At 42.9% G+C, this 17,384-nt stretch overlaps 2 protein-coding genes across 3 annotated transcripts in view; one reads left to right on the forward strand and one right to left on the reverse strand.

Moving 5' to 3' along the window:
* lrmda (leucine rich melanocyte differentiation associated) overlaps window positions 1-10,264 on the reverse strand; it is a 314,281-nt gene extending 304,017 nt beyond the window's left edge. For both annotated transcript variants that reach the window (XM_086122293.1, XM_086122294.1), the window contains exon 1: window positions 9,983-10,264. The gene's annotated coding sequence lies outside the window, so the exon portion shown is untranslated. The remainder of the gene's footprint in view (window positions 1-9,982) is intronic.
* Window positions 10,265-14,773: 4,509 nt separating this feature from the next.
* Window positions 14,774-16,947, forward strand: LOC147199110 (catechol O-methyltransferase domain-containing protein 1-like). The gene is made up of 7 exons (XM_086121842.1): window positions 14,774-14,924; window positions 14,989-15,107; window positions 15,452-15,557; window positions 15,650-15,768; window positions 16,427-16,481; window positions 16,543-16,676; window positions 16,750-16,947. The coding sequence occupies exons 1-7, from the start codon at window positions 14,807-14,809 to the stop codon at window positions 16,900-16,902; spliced, it is 804 nt and encodes a 267-aa protein (XP_085977968.1). The 5' UTR covers window positions 14,774-14,806; the 3' UTR covers window positions 16,903-16,947.
* The last annotated feature ends 437 nt before the right edge of the window (window positions 16,948-17,384 follow it).

Here is a 17,384-nt window from a genome sequence, read left to right on the forward strand (position 1 = left end):
TCCATAAAGTCATTTTTTTAGAGCAGCTGCATGTCTAAAAGAGGTCATTAGATTCTAAGTAAACAGATGTAAAACCTCGGCAAACATGCTCAGCAGACAGCTCAGGATTTGCGATGAGATGGAGATGTCATCCACTCCTCACAATGGCATGACGGAAGATAACGCAACTGTTAATAGGTCCCTTCAATTATAAAAGAAAGTATATTTCCAATACCCCCCCCCCCCCCCCCCCCCCGCATACAACCTGTAAGTACGACGACTCTAGACTACAGTGGAGAGCTGCCACAAAAGCCAAATATGACTAGTGGGCACTCAAATTCATTCAAAATTCAGCAAATCGTTTTTGCGCGTGACTGGAGATGCACACCAAAGAGTCATCAAAATTCCCTCCTATTTGGACTTAAACAGGTAAGAATTTTCATGAGTCACTTACTTCAAATGCATTACACATAACGCAGTAGCCTTTGCCAACATCTTTGCTATATTTTCATAATAGGAGGACATGTGTGATCCTTCTCCCTTAACTCCTATGCCCGGGAAAAAAAAAAAAAAAAAAACCCTGAACAAAAGCCTTCTAGTTAGGCCGTTCGGAGCTGGTGTTCTGTCATGCCATGAGGACCACTGGCACAAAACCAAGAGAAACTTTATATGTCTTCTGTCTCCTTCTCCTTTCACCACGTACTAATGATCTCAATGAGCGGCCGAGACAGGAAGACGTACTGCGGTTTGAACCCGACTGTGACTTATAAGGTGAGTAACGCGACACGGCCTTGGTGGCAGCGCAAAGATCATAAGCCGCGTCGAGAGACGTTCGCTCGTGATGCGAAGGAACAAGCCAGTTCTCAGCTGCCGCCATTCATCTCTTTAATGACAGCGAATGCAGTTTGCAAGCCGACGGCAAGCTCGATGGCACCGAGCTCGCCTCTTTCAACTTTCATTAGGTGACTTGCCAGAAGATGAAGGCAAATCATTTTGTGGCGGATACGTGTGTCAGAAGATAATGGCGGCGAAGGTTGATCATGGAGACTGAGCTCCACCTCCTTCGACTGATGAAACCAGAGAATGAATTGAGAAATCCGGACGTTCAACTTTCTTTGATACCTCGTTAAATGTCTTACGTTCCCTCAAATTGAAACAATCATGACAAAGTTGTTCATCATTTGCCATTAGTTGTGGCTAAATCGTAGCCCACAGGTGTGATCACGACTGTTGGTGACATTGGTCAAAATTTTGATGAGAGATGGCTCCCTCGTCGTATTTATGATGCTGATTTCAATATATTTACTTTTTATATCCATCCATTTTCTGATCTGCTTTATCCTCACAAGGGTTGCAGGGCACATTGGAGCCATCTCCGTGCAGTAGGCGTCGGACACCCTGAACCAGTTGCCAGCCAATCGCAGGGCACACAGAGATGAACAACCATCCGCGCTCACACTCATACCTAGGGACAATTTTGGAGTGTTCAATCAGCCTGCCATGCATGTTTTTGGAATGTGGGAGGAAACTGGAGTACCCGGAGAAAACCCACGCAGGCCCAGGGAGAACACGCAAACTCCACACAGGAAGGCTGGAGTTGGAATCGAACCCACAACCTCTGCACTGTGAGTTCAACGTGCTAACTGGACCACCGGGTTGCCACGAGTATATATAATGGTTTCTTTGACCAGCTTGTTAAAAAAAAGTAATAAAAATAATCTCTGTCCATATTAAAGCATGCATTCGGCAGCTATGAAGCACAACTGCGCCCATCAAAAGTCTCAAAAAGAAACAACAGCTGCCTTGGATGGAAATTCTGACACAGATGTACACACAGTATTTGTATATCATGAACTTACTCGTATGGAATGTTTACATGAATGATTTGCGGCAAGGACAATGCTGACATAAATGTTGGAATATGAATGGTACATTGAGCGGATCTATTCGAGAACCGGCAATTTGGGGAATTGTACGGAACTGTATAAAAATGGTGTGTTCATCTATTATATGAGACAAAAAAATATTTTCTTTTAATAACAGCACACGGTTGTTGGTTTAACCCTTTCAGGGACAGCGGTTACTACAGTGGACAGTTTATCAGATTACAGGGGTGCATGAAAGGGTTAAAGAGGACAAACCGAACGGAGTTTTGGCAAGTTCTTCACTCCTACTTTGATTTTGTTTAGAGGCATGTTGTAAGTAAGGCATGCCATGACATCACAGTGAGGGGAAAAATTAATTTCGGGTTGTCAGAGAGTCATGGGTAGTCTCGTGTTTGACATAGCTGATGAAGGTCCAGCTGGCGTGGCATCAATTCCCACTCATTGCGCTCTCTGGCAGTCACCATGGGATTGATTGACAACCAGTCCAAGGTGGAGTTGACCTTTCGCGAGGGATGGATGGATGGGGCTGCCATTAAAAAAAAAGAACTTCAATGAGCCACCCAAAAAGTCAAGTATCAAAACCCCATGTTTGAAGTGGACAAGACTGCGAGATGAGAAAGGCAAAAACTCTCAGACTGGTAAAAGTAAGACATCAATACATCGTCCCTATCCCAATTAGATCCCATTGCTGTGGGTGCTTCAATCTGGAATTTACAATGATTAGGAAATTATTGAGTCCAACAAATTTGAGGCTGTTAATAATGTCAAATTTCTCCAAATGAATCAGTCGGCTGGCATTTTTATTGCATGGTTAAGAGTGAGCTTGCACATTTTGAATGTTGAAAAGGTTGGGCTTTTAGTGCTGCTTTTATTTGCTTTAACACGGCACTTAATAGTTTGTTGTTAAAGGGGACTGTTCAAATATAACACACACCACTTTCCGCCATCGCATATCGATCGGCGGCAAAAACAACAAATGAATTTACGATGTATTTTCCTGCTGAGCGATTGAGGCCATTTCATCAAATGCCCATCCCTGTACTGAAAAAAAACCCCTTCTGAATGTCTTTCCAAAGGTGCCCTGACCAAAACAAAACACAATGACAGCAACTGTTTTATGACATCTCTCTCTTTAGTTCAGTCTCCTCGAATGACAGAGAGAGAGAGAGAGAGAGAGAGAGAGAGCAAGCACAGGGACCTGCAGTGTGTTTAGGAGGAAGATGGCTGTCAGTCGCTGTCAATCATCTGCTTTTTGATGCCATCGTCTTGGCACACGGCTGTCTGTCTCCCAGCGAAGCATCTATCAAAAGAGTCGTTCGCGGCAGAGACAGGCGCTGCCGTGGAAAACACGAGGAAATCCACACGCTCGCTCATTTCCTTTGCAGCTGCGGCGTGAACTTTGTGAAATCTAGGTCTGCGAGATTGTGACGGATGCCATCGTTCTCAGTGGTCCTTCGGGCCAAACATTGGTTCAAATCATAAAATGGATGCCGACATGCTGCGTGCATTCGATCGAAGGCGATGGGTGAGGCTTTTAACGCATTCACTCCCAAAGACGTATTTAGATGTCTTTTCAGACGCCACACATTTAATCCCAGCGCCTCATTTTATATTGACTGGCCAGGCCTTTTTCAGACCCTTTTCAAGTACAGTCAAAAAGAGTGTGAAGTTCATATCAATAGCTCCAAATGCACTTCTGAAATGTGTTTAGAACATGACTCCCAACGATTCAGCAATTAAAAAGAAAACAAATGGTCGAGTCTAAAGGGGAGATTGTACTTCAACTGAAATTAAAAGTAATTTTCATAACAACAGCAATTGTAACTGCGGTGATACGAGCGTAATAAATGAATATTGCTGGTTAATGGTCAAACCATCCACTGGGCAAGTCCTCGAGTGATTTATCAAGCGCTAAAAAAAGATGAAGCTCATTAGAATTTAGCATAATGGGCACACCAGCCGAAGGGGGATTTCACGAACGTTATTTTTATTATAAGGCACAATAGAAGGAAGGGCCTGCTATGTTCATCGGAGCAGTAGAATTACCAGTGAACCTGGAGGTCAAACATGTGTTCCCACTACATCAAGAGTTCTCATGGCCGACTTTGATTGCTTCCCTTTGGATCTGTCAGAGATCATGTTGAACAGGGTGTCACTGTACCGCTTGATGTCATCAATCTTTGCCGCCGTCCTTGGCAGAGTGCCGACTTTTCATCTTGTCCGAGTAAGATCACTCACACGCACGCCACACCTCTTTAAATGGGACCAAGAAGGCGTCGCGATGGCCGAGCACATGACGGACTGATGATCCGTCTTCAACTCGGCCGGTCCGAGAAGTCCTTTTCGCGTTGTTGCGAGCTTTACTGCGTCTATCTTGAAAGTCCTCTGCTGTGTCCTCTTGTCTTTGTTGCTCAAGCCAATTCGCCGCGTGGCCTTGGACCTGCACTAAACGGCCAAGTTCATCGCGCATGAAGCATTAAAGATGTGCATCTACAAGATGGTCGCTGGCTGTTTATTGGCACTCACGGCGCCGTAAACCACTTTCATCCTTTCGAAGGATGAGACAGACATGCCGTATAGACCAACTGATGGCGTTTAACACCAAATATAAACTATAAACCACAATAATAAACATGAGTGGAGCAAATAAATCTGATTCATATTAGCCCTGAGGTGGGATTTATATAAGCTAAGATGGAGTCTTTGGGCAAATTGATGGTACAAGCTCTGCAAAGCACTAGTGAGACACTAATATGGTCTTATAAACACGCGGGCAACACTTGAAAGTAGTTTCATCTCTCCTCTTTGGCTGGCCTAAGTGCTTAAGTAATGTATGGCTTTCATAAGCGTGCAACGTGGTAGCGCTCTCTCCGCGAGAAATATGTCTCCGTCCACTGGGTGGTGTGATTAAGAGGAGAATACGCAGCGCATTGCTACGGAATAAATTCAAAAGGAGACACAACGCGCAGATTTGAGTAACATGGGCGCCGTGTGACAACAGCGGGGCGCTCTGGCGGAATCTATCACGGGCACACATTGTCCCCTTGGTACCCCCGCTAATGTATCACCTCTGGATGGCGGCAATATCCGCCTGATGGATGCTTTCTGAGCAGGATGGGCCACACGTAGCCCCCCCCCCCACCCCCACCCTCTCCGACAGGAGCCTCAATCGCCAGGTGTAGCTCCCGAGGCAATGGGACCAATGCCTCTGGAAGTCCATTACACTTGTAGCCACCTACTCTCCTGAGCTCCTCTCTGTCCATTCATTTGTGCATCTTTTCCCATTCTTTGGTTATTTGCGTGCATGCTTGTGCCTGTTCGCATGCGTTAGTCACAGGTCTCCACGGAGAGGCCGGCTGCCATCCCGGGGCGATGCCTGGGTTCCTTCCAGTCGACTTTACTGCCTTCATTTGGTCTGATGAATGGCCCGTTGGCTTATCAGTCCCTCTGCCTGCAATCTCAAGTGGTTCCCTGGAGCTTTGCACTGCCCGCAGTCTTCGCTTGCACAATTCTGCACATGCGCTTCGGCCTCCTCGACTCTGTGGCTGTGATCACACTCGTAGTCTGCTACTTGAGTACGGACCAAAGTAATCATCAGATCAAAGCTTGTTCGTGACACTTAGAGCAGAGTCACAACCCGATTGGACCACGTTAACTGAAAAGGGGAAGTCCAGTCAAAGATGTTCCTTACAATCTGTAGTCACGGTATGCGGATTAATATTGTTTGTGTACTATGAATTTAACGGAAAGATCTCACGTTTTTTTATCCATCTCGGTGGCAGCTATTTTGCATGGTGCACCCATTTGTTGTCGAGTGAAAATTAGCATCACGGTGCCTAAGGACTCGGGTAATGACCGATCATGGCTCACCTATTTTGTGGATTTGGTCATGTGACACAATTTGGCCATAGGCACACGTGATGTCATTTACAGTGCAGTGCAAACGGTACAAAGATGTCTCCACATCACAAAAGATTATGTTTAGCGCTGCAGATGAACACCTTTACAACTAGCAGAAAGTCTCCAAATATTTCATCTGAGGAACTGTTTACATTATTTGGACCTGCTGTTTTGGTTCGCAACACAGACGGGAGCAATTCAAATGGGTTAACCAGTTAGCTTATGTGTGTGATCGCAAAAGCGTCCGTGGACTCTTGATTATTATAGTTTCAACTCTTTTATTTATTTATTTTCTGGACAGGCGAAAGGACATTTGTGGAAGGCCTTTACAGTATAGATATTTTTGCAGTGAATTCCAGCGTGAGCAGTCAGCCACTACATGACGACATATGACACGTTCAATATTTTTCTGCAGTTCTATTTCTGCTGTCTGAGATTCCAAAATGTATTTTAAAAAGCCAACATATACCCACGCTCAGATGGAGACAAGCTGCAAAGAGACAAATACATTTGTTCTTCGACGATGCTTTTTGCTGTCATTTCAACACGCGCCTTTCACACTCAAACCCATCTGCACTGGAGTTCACTAACAAGCAAACAGCAACTGCTCCAAGAGGTTTGTTCGGCGCGTACCAGACGCAAGCGTTCACACTTGACCAAAAGCAGCGCAGCTATCGCAGTGTGGTTCACTTTGATCAAACCTGGCAAGTGTGAGGACATCCTTGCACACGAACACAGTCACATGCTAGCGCTAGCTAATGCTAAGAAATAGAACTGCATAACTCGCCAAATGGAGTGCACGTGAGTGAAAAAGATTCTGTGGAGTCCCGGCAAGCGCACGGTGTCACGTAGCAAATCCATCATCTTTATTTCTTCCCCGATGAGCTCATATTTGTCATGTGGCTGCACCACGCTCACAAAAAATATTTGATCCCATTCTTCAAGAGACATAAAAAATAATAATAATAATCACAAGTATCTTTCTCCCTGAAAATAATCAATGTCTTCCAGAGGGGGGGGGTTTGTGGCGCGACAAGCATAGAAAGTTGGCAGCGGGATGCAGATGTAGCTCCGGGGGGGAAGAGGGCTTCTGGTCGGAGATAGACGCTGAGAAGCAGCGCTCAGATTTGTTTTACAGGCATCAAGACTCATCATATTTGACATGCATTCGGGTGTTGACACAGGCTCCACCGTAAAATCCTCACAAGCTCCACAACGCAGCGTAAGAAGTCGTCAGAAAAGCACAGACGGCGCTTGCCATTTGCTTTCGCTCTCTCGCTGCGTTCTCCACGCCCCAACTGTTTTCCGCGCCGCAATTTGGCACTGTTAGCACCTGTCAGCTGATTGACTTCTTGTTCCCGGTGGTTTATGGAGAAAAAAAAAATCATCGTTGCCAGGCTTGCGAGGCCGCATTTTCCCATCAATATGAATTCACCACGGTCTTCATGCAACATTTGAGCAGGCCCCTGTTTTGCTACGCTCCTCCTGTCTGTTGTACGCAAGGGGAAATGTAGAGAGTCAATAGTCCTTTTAGAAAGTTTGCTTTCAATCACAACGGCCCTATGAAAAGCCAACAGTGTACTCGGCTCTCAAAAGCACATTTGCTTTCAATCCCCAGATGTTAACCAACTCCGCTACGGCTTCTTTATTAGCGTGTCCTCCTCTTTTACCGTGAGTGAAACGGAAAGACTCTCAGGAAGCTTTGCCATGGTTGTCCCTCCCTCGCTGTTGGAATACAAACAAGTACTGATGCCTGCGGTTCACCTACTTTTGGTTTTTAGACGGAGGCATGTTTGCACTACTGTATGTTAAATATACGCTTGGAAAAATATTGATATACTTGTAAAGCATATAAATTGTTCTGTCGGAGTACAGTCATACCTCGGTTTTCGACCATAATCCGTTCCAGAAGGCTGTTCGAAAACCGTTTTTTTTTTTCAAAAACCGAAACCATGCTCTTTTTAAAAAAAAATCTTTATTGAACACATCTGTTCACAATGGAACACTATACGAGGAAGCGTCACTTCCTCATCTAAAGAAGACGAGAGGAGTCAAGTGACCCATTCAAGTGCGCTCAGTTTGTTCGAGAACCGAAATTCGGTCGTCATCCGAGGCATAAAAAACTTGAAATTTTTGGTCGAAAACCGATTTGGTCGAAAACAGAGACGTTCGAAAACCGAGGTTTGACTGTATTCCTTTTTATTTTTATTAGTCAGCAAAGTGTATTTTGAACCGTTGGAAATTTGGCATGATCTTGAGATCACGGTATTGTTGCAGGCGAGTGCATCCCAGAGGTCACCAACTTTTCAGGGTACTGATTAATGCCACGGGCTACCACTTCAACACACATTTCTGAAATAATAGCAATGTGAGAAGCATTTCAAACGTCACGGTAATTTGGGCTCCTTGATGTCCGCGAATTTTGACATGAAGCAACTTAAACACAGACAACTGAAAAAGGGGGTTCCCCGCGCGAAAGGGTTGAGGATAACGTTGAGGAAAAAAATGATGTTAGACTGCTTGACTCTAATGAAGGCATTTTTTTAACCAGATTTTTTTTTTAAAGCGGTATCACACAAAAACATTCCTCTAAAAGGCAATTTTTCCAGTGTGAAAAATTCAATTTCGCTGGACCCCATTGTCTGATTTTCAAAATTCAGAGTGAGTTGTATTCAGGTTGAAGTGGGCATTACAATTAATAACAAATTTATCAAACTATAGTTTGATAAATTTGTTATCAAACTATAGTTTGGTCAAATTTTGAACCGATAGATTTTTTTAAATAGTATGATTTTAAAAAGGACATCACTTTTACACATTTTTCTAAAGGCCAAAATCATCAATTAATGTATCCTGATTTACTAACAATGCAAAACACCAACTATGGATGACTTTCTCACTGCTTGTTCTGAGTTTCAATTGTAGCTAAACAACAGCCCCTGCACAAATAAAGTTCATACAAATCCTGACTAATCTCGATATTTGCATCACATGTTGTGATGCAGTAAGCTGGCCTCCATTATCAGGTGACATATCGGCCAAATGAATGCTAACACCGTGCAAGTCGAGTGTCAATGTCAGCCTGCTGCTGAGTCACTTAGTCTTCATTTGTCATCTGGCAGAGTGGACCTGCTGCTTTGCCTTCATATCTCCATCTCTCTGCGTGTGCCTTTTAAGCGTGCTGAAAGTCAATTATCCACACCACTTGTCCCTGACATCATTGCGCTAATACAAGCTGCTCTTGACCTTATGTTTGTGTGTCTTGCGCGGATGGGAGTGTCGTGCTTTCCCCCCGCTGATTGGATTAACTTCAGATGTTGTGTGTGTCTGGGTCAATTACACAGGCAGGGTTGTGATTCCGAACCGCGAGCCTGGGACGGACCCCTCCCACTTTTTCTCTCGCCACCGTTCCGCCCCTCGACTCCCTTACACGTCCCTAAAGGGCTGCTCTCTTGCTTCCACGCCATCTCCCAACAGCACCCCTGACACACACACACACACACACACACACACACACAGAGTCATATCCCATGTGGCTGTCGCGCAGTGACACACAACGCCTGACGAAACACTCCAATCGCCGCGTCCACGCCCTCCGATTCTTTGTGTTCCCTTCCTTTTGAGTCCAGAGGGGTCATCTCAGAGAGAGAGCTCATAATCAACTCAATTAAGTGAGTCTGATTGCCATGGTAATTGGTCTGGGTTATTACATTATCATTAGCGCCTCAAGTGCGGTCACAGTGGGACACAGCAGTCAGATGAGAAGGAGACTAATAGCAGGATGGGGGGGGGGGGGGGCGTTTGGTGACCCCGCACAGGAAATGAGGTAAATATTGAATTTGGCTTCACGAAAATGCAGGCTTGTCAATGAAACAGATTCCTTGTACTGTACATCAACATATTGTGGCAGGCGTGTTCAATGCATAGCATGGTGGGCATTAATTCGAAGGTTTATTTGGGAAGAGGCCCTTTTGCCATAATTGGTCAATTGTTACTTGCAGTTCCAAGTTCCAATGAGAGTCAGAACTAATTGTTTCCACACCATCACGTGTGATTATACAAACAGAAATGAACTGTGATTTTCTTCATTGTTGAATTCATTTGCGAGTTACGTGCAATCCTGTTATTTACATAGCTGCCGTAGCGATCGCTTCACCCAGGGTTGAAATGCTAACGCATAAGCTACAAAGCTACAAGTGGTGGACGGAGTTCCGTACCTGTGACGGCGGCCTAACAGATTGCCTTTCTGTGCAAAGTATCTAATCGCACAGCGATGGTCATCATCATCATATCTTGTCGCGCCAGTACTGGATCCATTGCTTGGCAGCATCACTTGTGTCTAAGAGGTCTTGATCTGTGCAGGTGGGCCCCAGTTCACAATCCCGAAGAATGTGCTCCATTGTTTGTATTGGGTGGCCACACGGACACTCACTGCTGAGTGAGAGTCCCCATTTATAGGTGTTGTTCCCAGTCTTGCCTACTCTGGTTCTTGCTCTATTTAATGTCACCCAGTTCCCACCCACTCACCCAGCGATGGTAAGATTGTTGTAAACCAAGAACATCCTGTACCTACAATTGAAGATTAAAAGATATTAAACATTAACAGCAAACTGACATTTTTCTTCATTGTTGACTTGACTGGCAGGTTACATGCCTGCCGCAATCTTCTACACTGTTGACTTGACTGGCAGGTTACATGCCTGCCGCAATCTTCTACACTGTTTACCTAACACGCGGTTAACGTCACACCAGTGGTGAAAACACAAACAAAATCAAGGGGGCGTGTACCAAACCGTGTACATCGAACTGCATCATTTGATACACACTTTTTTTTTTTACCATTTATACACTGGTCTCAACATATAAGGTTGGGAGTAAAGCGCTAGCTATAGAATATTTTTTACAGTGGCGTATCACTCAAATAATTGGCTAAAAATGTATTTAGCATTATTTGACGCAGTAATAGGGCTGTCATGTTCATGTATTGTTTTTGTCCTACTTGGGGTCACATATAAGGTCTTCCTGACTGCAGCCACATTTCTCCCAAGTAGTAGAGTGCAGCATATACAGCTTGGTAAGTTACATCTTCCGTGGTTTTCAGTTTTGGATAGCTGCGTCGAGCCATGTAAACATTGTCGACATCAATCGCGGTGCGATTGCCGTATTTTCCGCACTATAAGGCGCATTGGATTATAAGTCGCTCTGTCAGCATTTTTGAGAAAATTGAATGCTTTTAGGTGCGCCTTATAGTACGGAAAATACGGTAAATGTGACGGAAAAATACGTCCTAACACAGCACAAGACACTCATAATCACCATACTTACTGTTTTTCAATTTGATGTCGGTCTGTAATTAATGCAAGTTGGTAATTGCTTTTCAGAGGCTCTTGAACCAATTGTAATTGGAAGAAACATAGTACATTGACAATAAAATGTTTCCGTGTGACACAATGTAAAGAGCAGAGGTTCTCCTGCTAATTGTTTCCGCGGATGTGACGTTTTCTCCCCCTCCCCCCAAGTGTCAGCACCTTTCACACACGGGCGCGCGTTTTCTCTGAGCCTATTTGATCCCTCCTGAAGACTGTCAACTTACCGCGCGTATCTATGGAAATTCAATTCTGCATTTATTTACACTCTAGGTTAATAGAATAGATGCTCTGGGTGATGTGTAAGTCAAACAGTCACACCTGCCATTCATTTCTGTTTGTTTACTTTTTTTTTATGTGGGGAAAGATCTCCGGTTTTGTTCTGTGGGGCCCGAACACACAAAAGAGAGGATCGTCAGATCGCCTGAATGGCTTATCCTCAACATTCATATCTAATGCAGCTTCAATAAAGCTACGATTTACATGACTGAAAAGCAGCAGGTGTTGGGAATATTTCCTTACAAGCTCATTGTGATGCAGGTCCCCATGTGGCCTACATATACCGATGCTCTTTATGTACACACGTGTGCTGAGGAAAGCTGCAGGGCAGCGCCATGGCCCACTTTGAGTGAAACAGAGTGTCAATACAATCAGCAGCGTGCGCGCGAGTCACTTCCGGGAGCGTCAGAGCAGACTTGTCACGCTGTCATAACAGAAGATGCACATGCCGAACGTGTCAATTGAACGCCGCCAGGCGTCTGTCAGTTTCTCCGTTGTGCTTAGTGGCACTAAATATTTATGCTTGCTTATCAGTCTGCTCACAGCCAAAGTGACTCGTGATATTAGGTCGCATCATAAGACATCCTGCTCCTCCCCCTTTTTTTTCCCGCCTAAACACGCTGATGATGCAACAGCAGCTTGGCGTTAGCAGCATGTCAATATAGGCCTTGCTGTGTGCTCTGTGACGGTGTCACAGGTCAATTCAACATGAGGAAAGTGACATTACCTTCCACATATGGAGGATCCAGCATGACATGAAATGTGGGCATTAGCTAAACAACAGTGCCACTTGCTGGTAAAATGAAGAAGCTACAAAAACATGAAGCGAAGGGAGGGTACAAGTAGGGCTTTAAATTTCTACAAGGAATGCTACAACAGTACTGAAAGCTTGAAAGTTAGGTGGGCCACGTCTAACACTTTAGTAAGAAATAAATAAACGAATAAATAAAACACACGTTTAGAAAAAAATTAAGCCTGATCAAGACTGATCAAAATGAAGCATCCCCCCCAATTTGAAAATTGCATTCTACTACAATACAGTGAGATGTCAATTTGAATTTGATTACAGTAATTGTTCAGTCCTAGTTAAAGCTGCTTGTTTTATCCAAGCAGGAGAAACGAACCCATTAATTAGTCACACTGAAACACAAGTAATCGTTAGTAGATAAATCTATCATCTGCAGTGTGCATATTTTTACATTGTGGATGCCTCAATCGGCTTTAGCAAAGTTAGCTATGACTTTAGCTAAAGCCGTATATAAATCAGAAAGTAGTAAGTACAGTCAAGGAATTCTAATACTGAAATGTTACTGTTGTCTGCATTGTTCACCCCCCCCCCCCCCCAAAAGGAACATATTGACGCTGCTTTCTCCGAAGACAAAGCTATTTCGTTAATGTTTGCTTAAAAACTTCTTCCCTGAACCATGTCTTTAAGGACCATGTAAAATGAGTTCGGTGTTTTGTTTCTACGTACATTAAATGTTAGAAGAAAACCACTGAAAATGTGTAGCTCGTCTGCCAAACTGCCATGTTATGTAAAACCACATTCAGAAAAAAAAACGAGAAAGGTGGTGACATGTTAACAACGAAGCAAATCTGCTCTCTGTAATGGGGATGGGGAAATAATTCTTGGCTTGAAACCAGCATATATTCACGTATCAACTTCTTTGCTAGGCCAGCTTTTTAAAATATAAAGTGTGCTCCCACTCCGCTTCGTCAAAACAGAGACCTCTTGAATTATTTTGTTTTATATTAGCAGCAGCAGTTGTCACTTTTGTTTTGTGGTGTTGATTTTGCTACCTCTGAGAACAGGCGAGGATGTGTGCCGCTATGGCACTGTTGACAGTCGAGGCCGCGAGGAGGATTGCTGGCGTGCAGATGGCGGCGGAGCACTTGTTCGCTTTTTTCACGGCTTAAACAGGCACAAAAAGCAGCCAAGGGACCGGGGCTTGTCTGCAGGAACGTGCCTGGTAAGAGTTGGTACTTGGCACAAGTAGCAGAAACAATTAGCGTCAAGGAAGCGGAGGCCCGAAGCAGCAGGGGGAGGGGCCGGGAGACAAAGATGGCGGCAAAACACGCCGACTCATTTTCACTGAGAGGACCTTTAGCAAAGCTGTGTGAAATTCCCTTCCTTTCCTTTCCTTCTTGTCAGAGCCCAAACCTTTTTTCCCGGACAATTCGCGTCATGGCTCATCTCACTGATGCGTTCTTGTTTGTGCATTTCTAATGAGAATGCAGATAGAGGAAGCGCCGTGTCCTTGGAGAAATCTCACATCCCACCCACTTTCCTGAATTTACCGCTTCCCTTTTGACTGTCTGCAGGTTTGAAGCTGGAGCGGAAACGCGGTTTATCCAAAACAATTTTCGTGTTCAAAACACTGCTCATTATATTTTACCTGCTTTGAAGAAAAGTTAAAAGGAAACCCCATAAATTGAGAACAGATGAATCTTTTGTCATGGGATAGAGCTGCTCAGGGGGGACACACTAACACATTAAAAGAAACAAGAATGGCATGTAAGCTTGGCACTTTAAATAAACCTTAAATATTTCAACAATACTGTAGATGACCAAATATGTGCTGAACTTTGGTAGTGTATCCGAATTTTCGCCAATCACCGCAAACTGTAGTGTATTTGGAGCACAATTAGGGTGAAACAGAATATGTAATAATATATTATTGTTGTTGTTGATAGTAATATTTACATCGTGAATATATGTAATGGACTGTCTTATTTGAAATGTGAATTTGGTAATTTATTTATTTATTTCGGTATTAAAACCCGGAAGTAGATGAAATATAATTTACAAGGTTGTAAATATGATTTATTTTACATTTGCCAGCATTTCTTTCTTTATTTTTGAAGTATTTTTTGTATGTGTTTCTAGTACCAAGCTGTCGTTGGGCAAAATCTTATTTCCTAAATGCATCACTTTGCAGGAAAGCGACAAAAACGGCACGTTTGCTGAACCATTAATCTTAAACCATCAAATTGAGAAAGACATTTTTAATACTTAACATTTCGCTTTTTGTAAAAAAAAAAAAAACAGATGGGGACTCACCATTTGGATAGATATATCAAAAATATATATATATGAAATTAACCAATTTCGGACGAGGTGGTTTTCAGGCGCAGGCGCTCAAACGTATTTTCATTATCTCAAATATACATACTGAGAATATTATTCAACAAACTTATCACATGGTTCCGCAACTTCATAGTAAGTCATGTATAATCAATTTCAGTTTGACACTCAAAATGGTTTGTTGTCCTATAAATGATATGATATAAATGACAATGTACTGTGACAAATGATACATCTTGAAATATTAGCATGAATACAACAGACTGAAAAAAGATCCCGCTGAACGTCAGTGTCCAAGGTCAAATAAACACATGTCTAACAGTGAACATTGGAGTCAAACAGAAATTGATCAATCCCTTCTTTGGCGAGAGAACATGGCTGCAGGCATCCAGTTTCTATTCTGCCTCGGACTGTCTGTGCTACTCACAGGTAAATACTTTTTTTGTGTGTGTATAAATTGGGTGGCAGATCAAGTAAATGTAATGTCTTGAAGGCTTGGGAAGGACTGTGATTGTTGGAAAGAGTCACAGCCGAGGAAAGGATGACCCAGTGCTGCAATACGTTGTCAACAACTCACTAAGAGAGCATCCGGTCCTCACTAAACTCAAATTGGTAAGTAATAGAATAAAGAGGACATCTAAAATATCCTCGTTCTGGTTTTTAGCAGTTAATCTATTGGCCACTAGATGGCAGTGTGCCACACACCATATTGAGACAAGCATTATTATTATTAGTAGTAGTAGTAGTCGTAGTATTTAATTTTTTCTAAACGTCCTTAAAGAGGGAGTTTGCAATTTTCACACAAAATAAAAACATTGTTATTCAAAAAAAGACTGACAGTAAAAATAATGTTAATAATATCTATAATTTGCAGACAACTGGGTATAAGATATTTATGATGGTTCAAACCTCAAATTTTCTTTGACATTTGAGGCTTATGATTTGTACATTTGCAGAGAACTCTTGATGACCAATGGCATGCCATGATGGTTTCCGTCGAACAAGCCCAGTTGATGGCCAATCTCATAAAACTGATTAACGCAACCAAGGCTATTGAAATCGGTGAGATTAAATCCAACCCATGAACACTAAGAACATTTTACTGAATGCATCTTAATTGTTGTATTTTATTACCATTATTTTATACTTTGCAGGGATGTACACAGGGTACAATGCACTCAGTATGGCTTTGGCCATGCCTGAGAATGGACGCGTGGTAGCATGTGAAACAAACAACGCCTATGTAGAAATCGCCAAGCCCTTTTTTAAAGAGGTAACGTGATCTGGCAAGTTTATTTCGAGCAGATGTCACCAAACCCTGTGAAATTGAAACCAACATTTGGGTACTAATTATTGTGAAGGGGTACCAGTTTGATACACATTTCTGAAATAACGTATTTGCTCACATGTTATGTTATCATCAATAAATAATAATGCTCATCGGTGTGAAGACAATCAGTCCTGTTAGTGTTAAGTATCTGTTTTCAAATATCTGTTGCTTGAAGCATTATTCACTCGCCCATCTACGGCATTTCCGATTTTGTGTTAGCATCAAGGTAGCGCATTTAAAGGCAGATTTATGTGACTGTTTTACATACATGTGTTATTCTTTTAGATTGACAGTTGACTTCAACTGGGCGTGGCATTGAACAGTTTGAAGCCCTTTTTTTTTTAGAATTGTTTGCTATCTGCCAAGCTGCAGCTTGTTGTAAAGTCATTTGAGGTCACTGAGCGCTGAGACGTTAAATTCTTGCTTGCTCTTCAAATAAATAGTCCAGACGACCGTTCGTAAGTCAGGTCAGTCGTAACTCAAAGCACCGCTATACTAGGCCCTAAAATTTAGTTACTCTGAAGTACAAAATGGCCCAAATTCATCAATAGTAAAAAGCCTTACACAACAGTACTTTATAAGCAATATATTCTTCCTCCAGGCCGAAGTGGAGAATAAGATCAACATACAACTCCAGATGGCAATGACAACGCTTGGTAAGTGATTTGTGATGAAAGTTCGACTTGCGCTTGCTACATTCATTTCTATTTCCTGTAGATGAACTGATAGCAGCTGGTGAAACTGGAACCTTTGACTTTGTGTTCATCGATGCTGACAAATCCAACTACGACGGATACTATGAAAAGTCCCTGGAGCTCGTTCGGAAAGGGGGCATCATTGCCATCGACAATGTAGGGCCACAACATGTGCACAGCGTACTGGGCATGGAGACGATGTTTAATATGTGTGCTGGTGTGTATGCAGGTGCTGTGGAGCGGAAGAGTTGTGGATCCTGCCCCCGATGATGTCACCTCTAGGACTCTGGATGCTCTCAACAAGAAACTCCACAAAGACCAGAGGATCGATCTGAGCATGCTCACTGTGGGGGACGGGCTAAGCATTGCCATTAAACGCTAAATGGACTTCAAGATCATTACATCTGCATTAAAGGCATGTTTGGTATTTTGGAGTCATGACATTAGTCTTTGCCGTTCCCAATTCACATTTTTTCGGGGAATTTGACACCAATTGTTGCTGAAAAACTCTTTTATTTTTTTTCTGCTTTCTGAAACATCTTAAAATCTCACACGATTGCATTAAAATTTCCCATTAAAAGGAAAATAGAAACGCTGGTACAAGGAAGCACCTTGAAATATTGTTTTTCTATGTCAAGAGGGAGGCACATTAGCCTGGGTTGTGGCATGTGCAGAATGAATAAAGAGGAAACATTATGGGGTGGGGCCAAATACTTTGTTTCAAAAGGGGGAGCTTTGGAGACATTTTATGTTCACCAGATTTTTCCAAAAGGAAATGTCCCGTGCATTTTCTCCATCTTTGAGGCAAGGAACCTATTTTACATTAAAATGTCATGGTATAAAACCAAACGAACACAGAAACAA

The sequence above is a fragment of the Hippocampus guttulatus genome, chromosome 10 (assembly GCF_054856545.1).
Source record: "Hippocampus guttulatus isolate MCC_2025c chromosome 10, RoL_Hgut_1.0, whole genome shotgun sequence".
NCBI lineage: Eukaryota > Metazoa > Chordata > Actinopteri > Syngnathiformes > Syngnathidae > Hippocampus > Hippocampus guttulatus.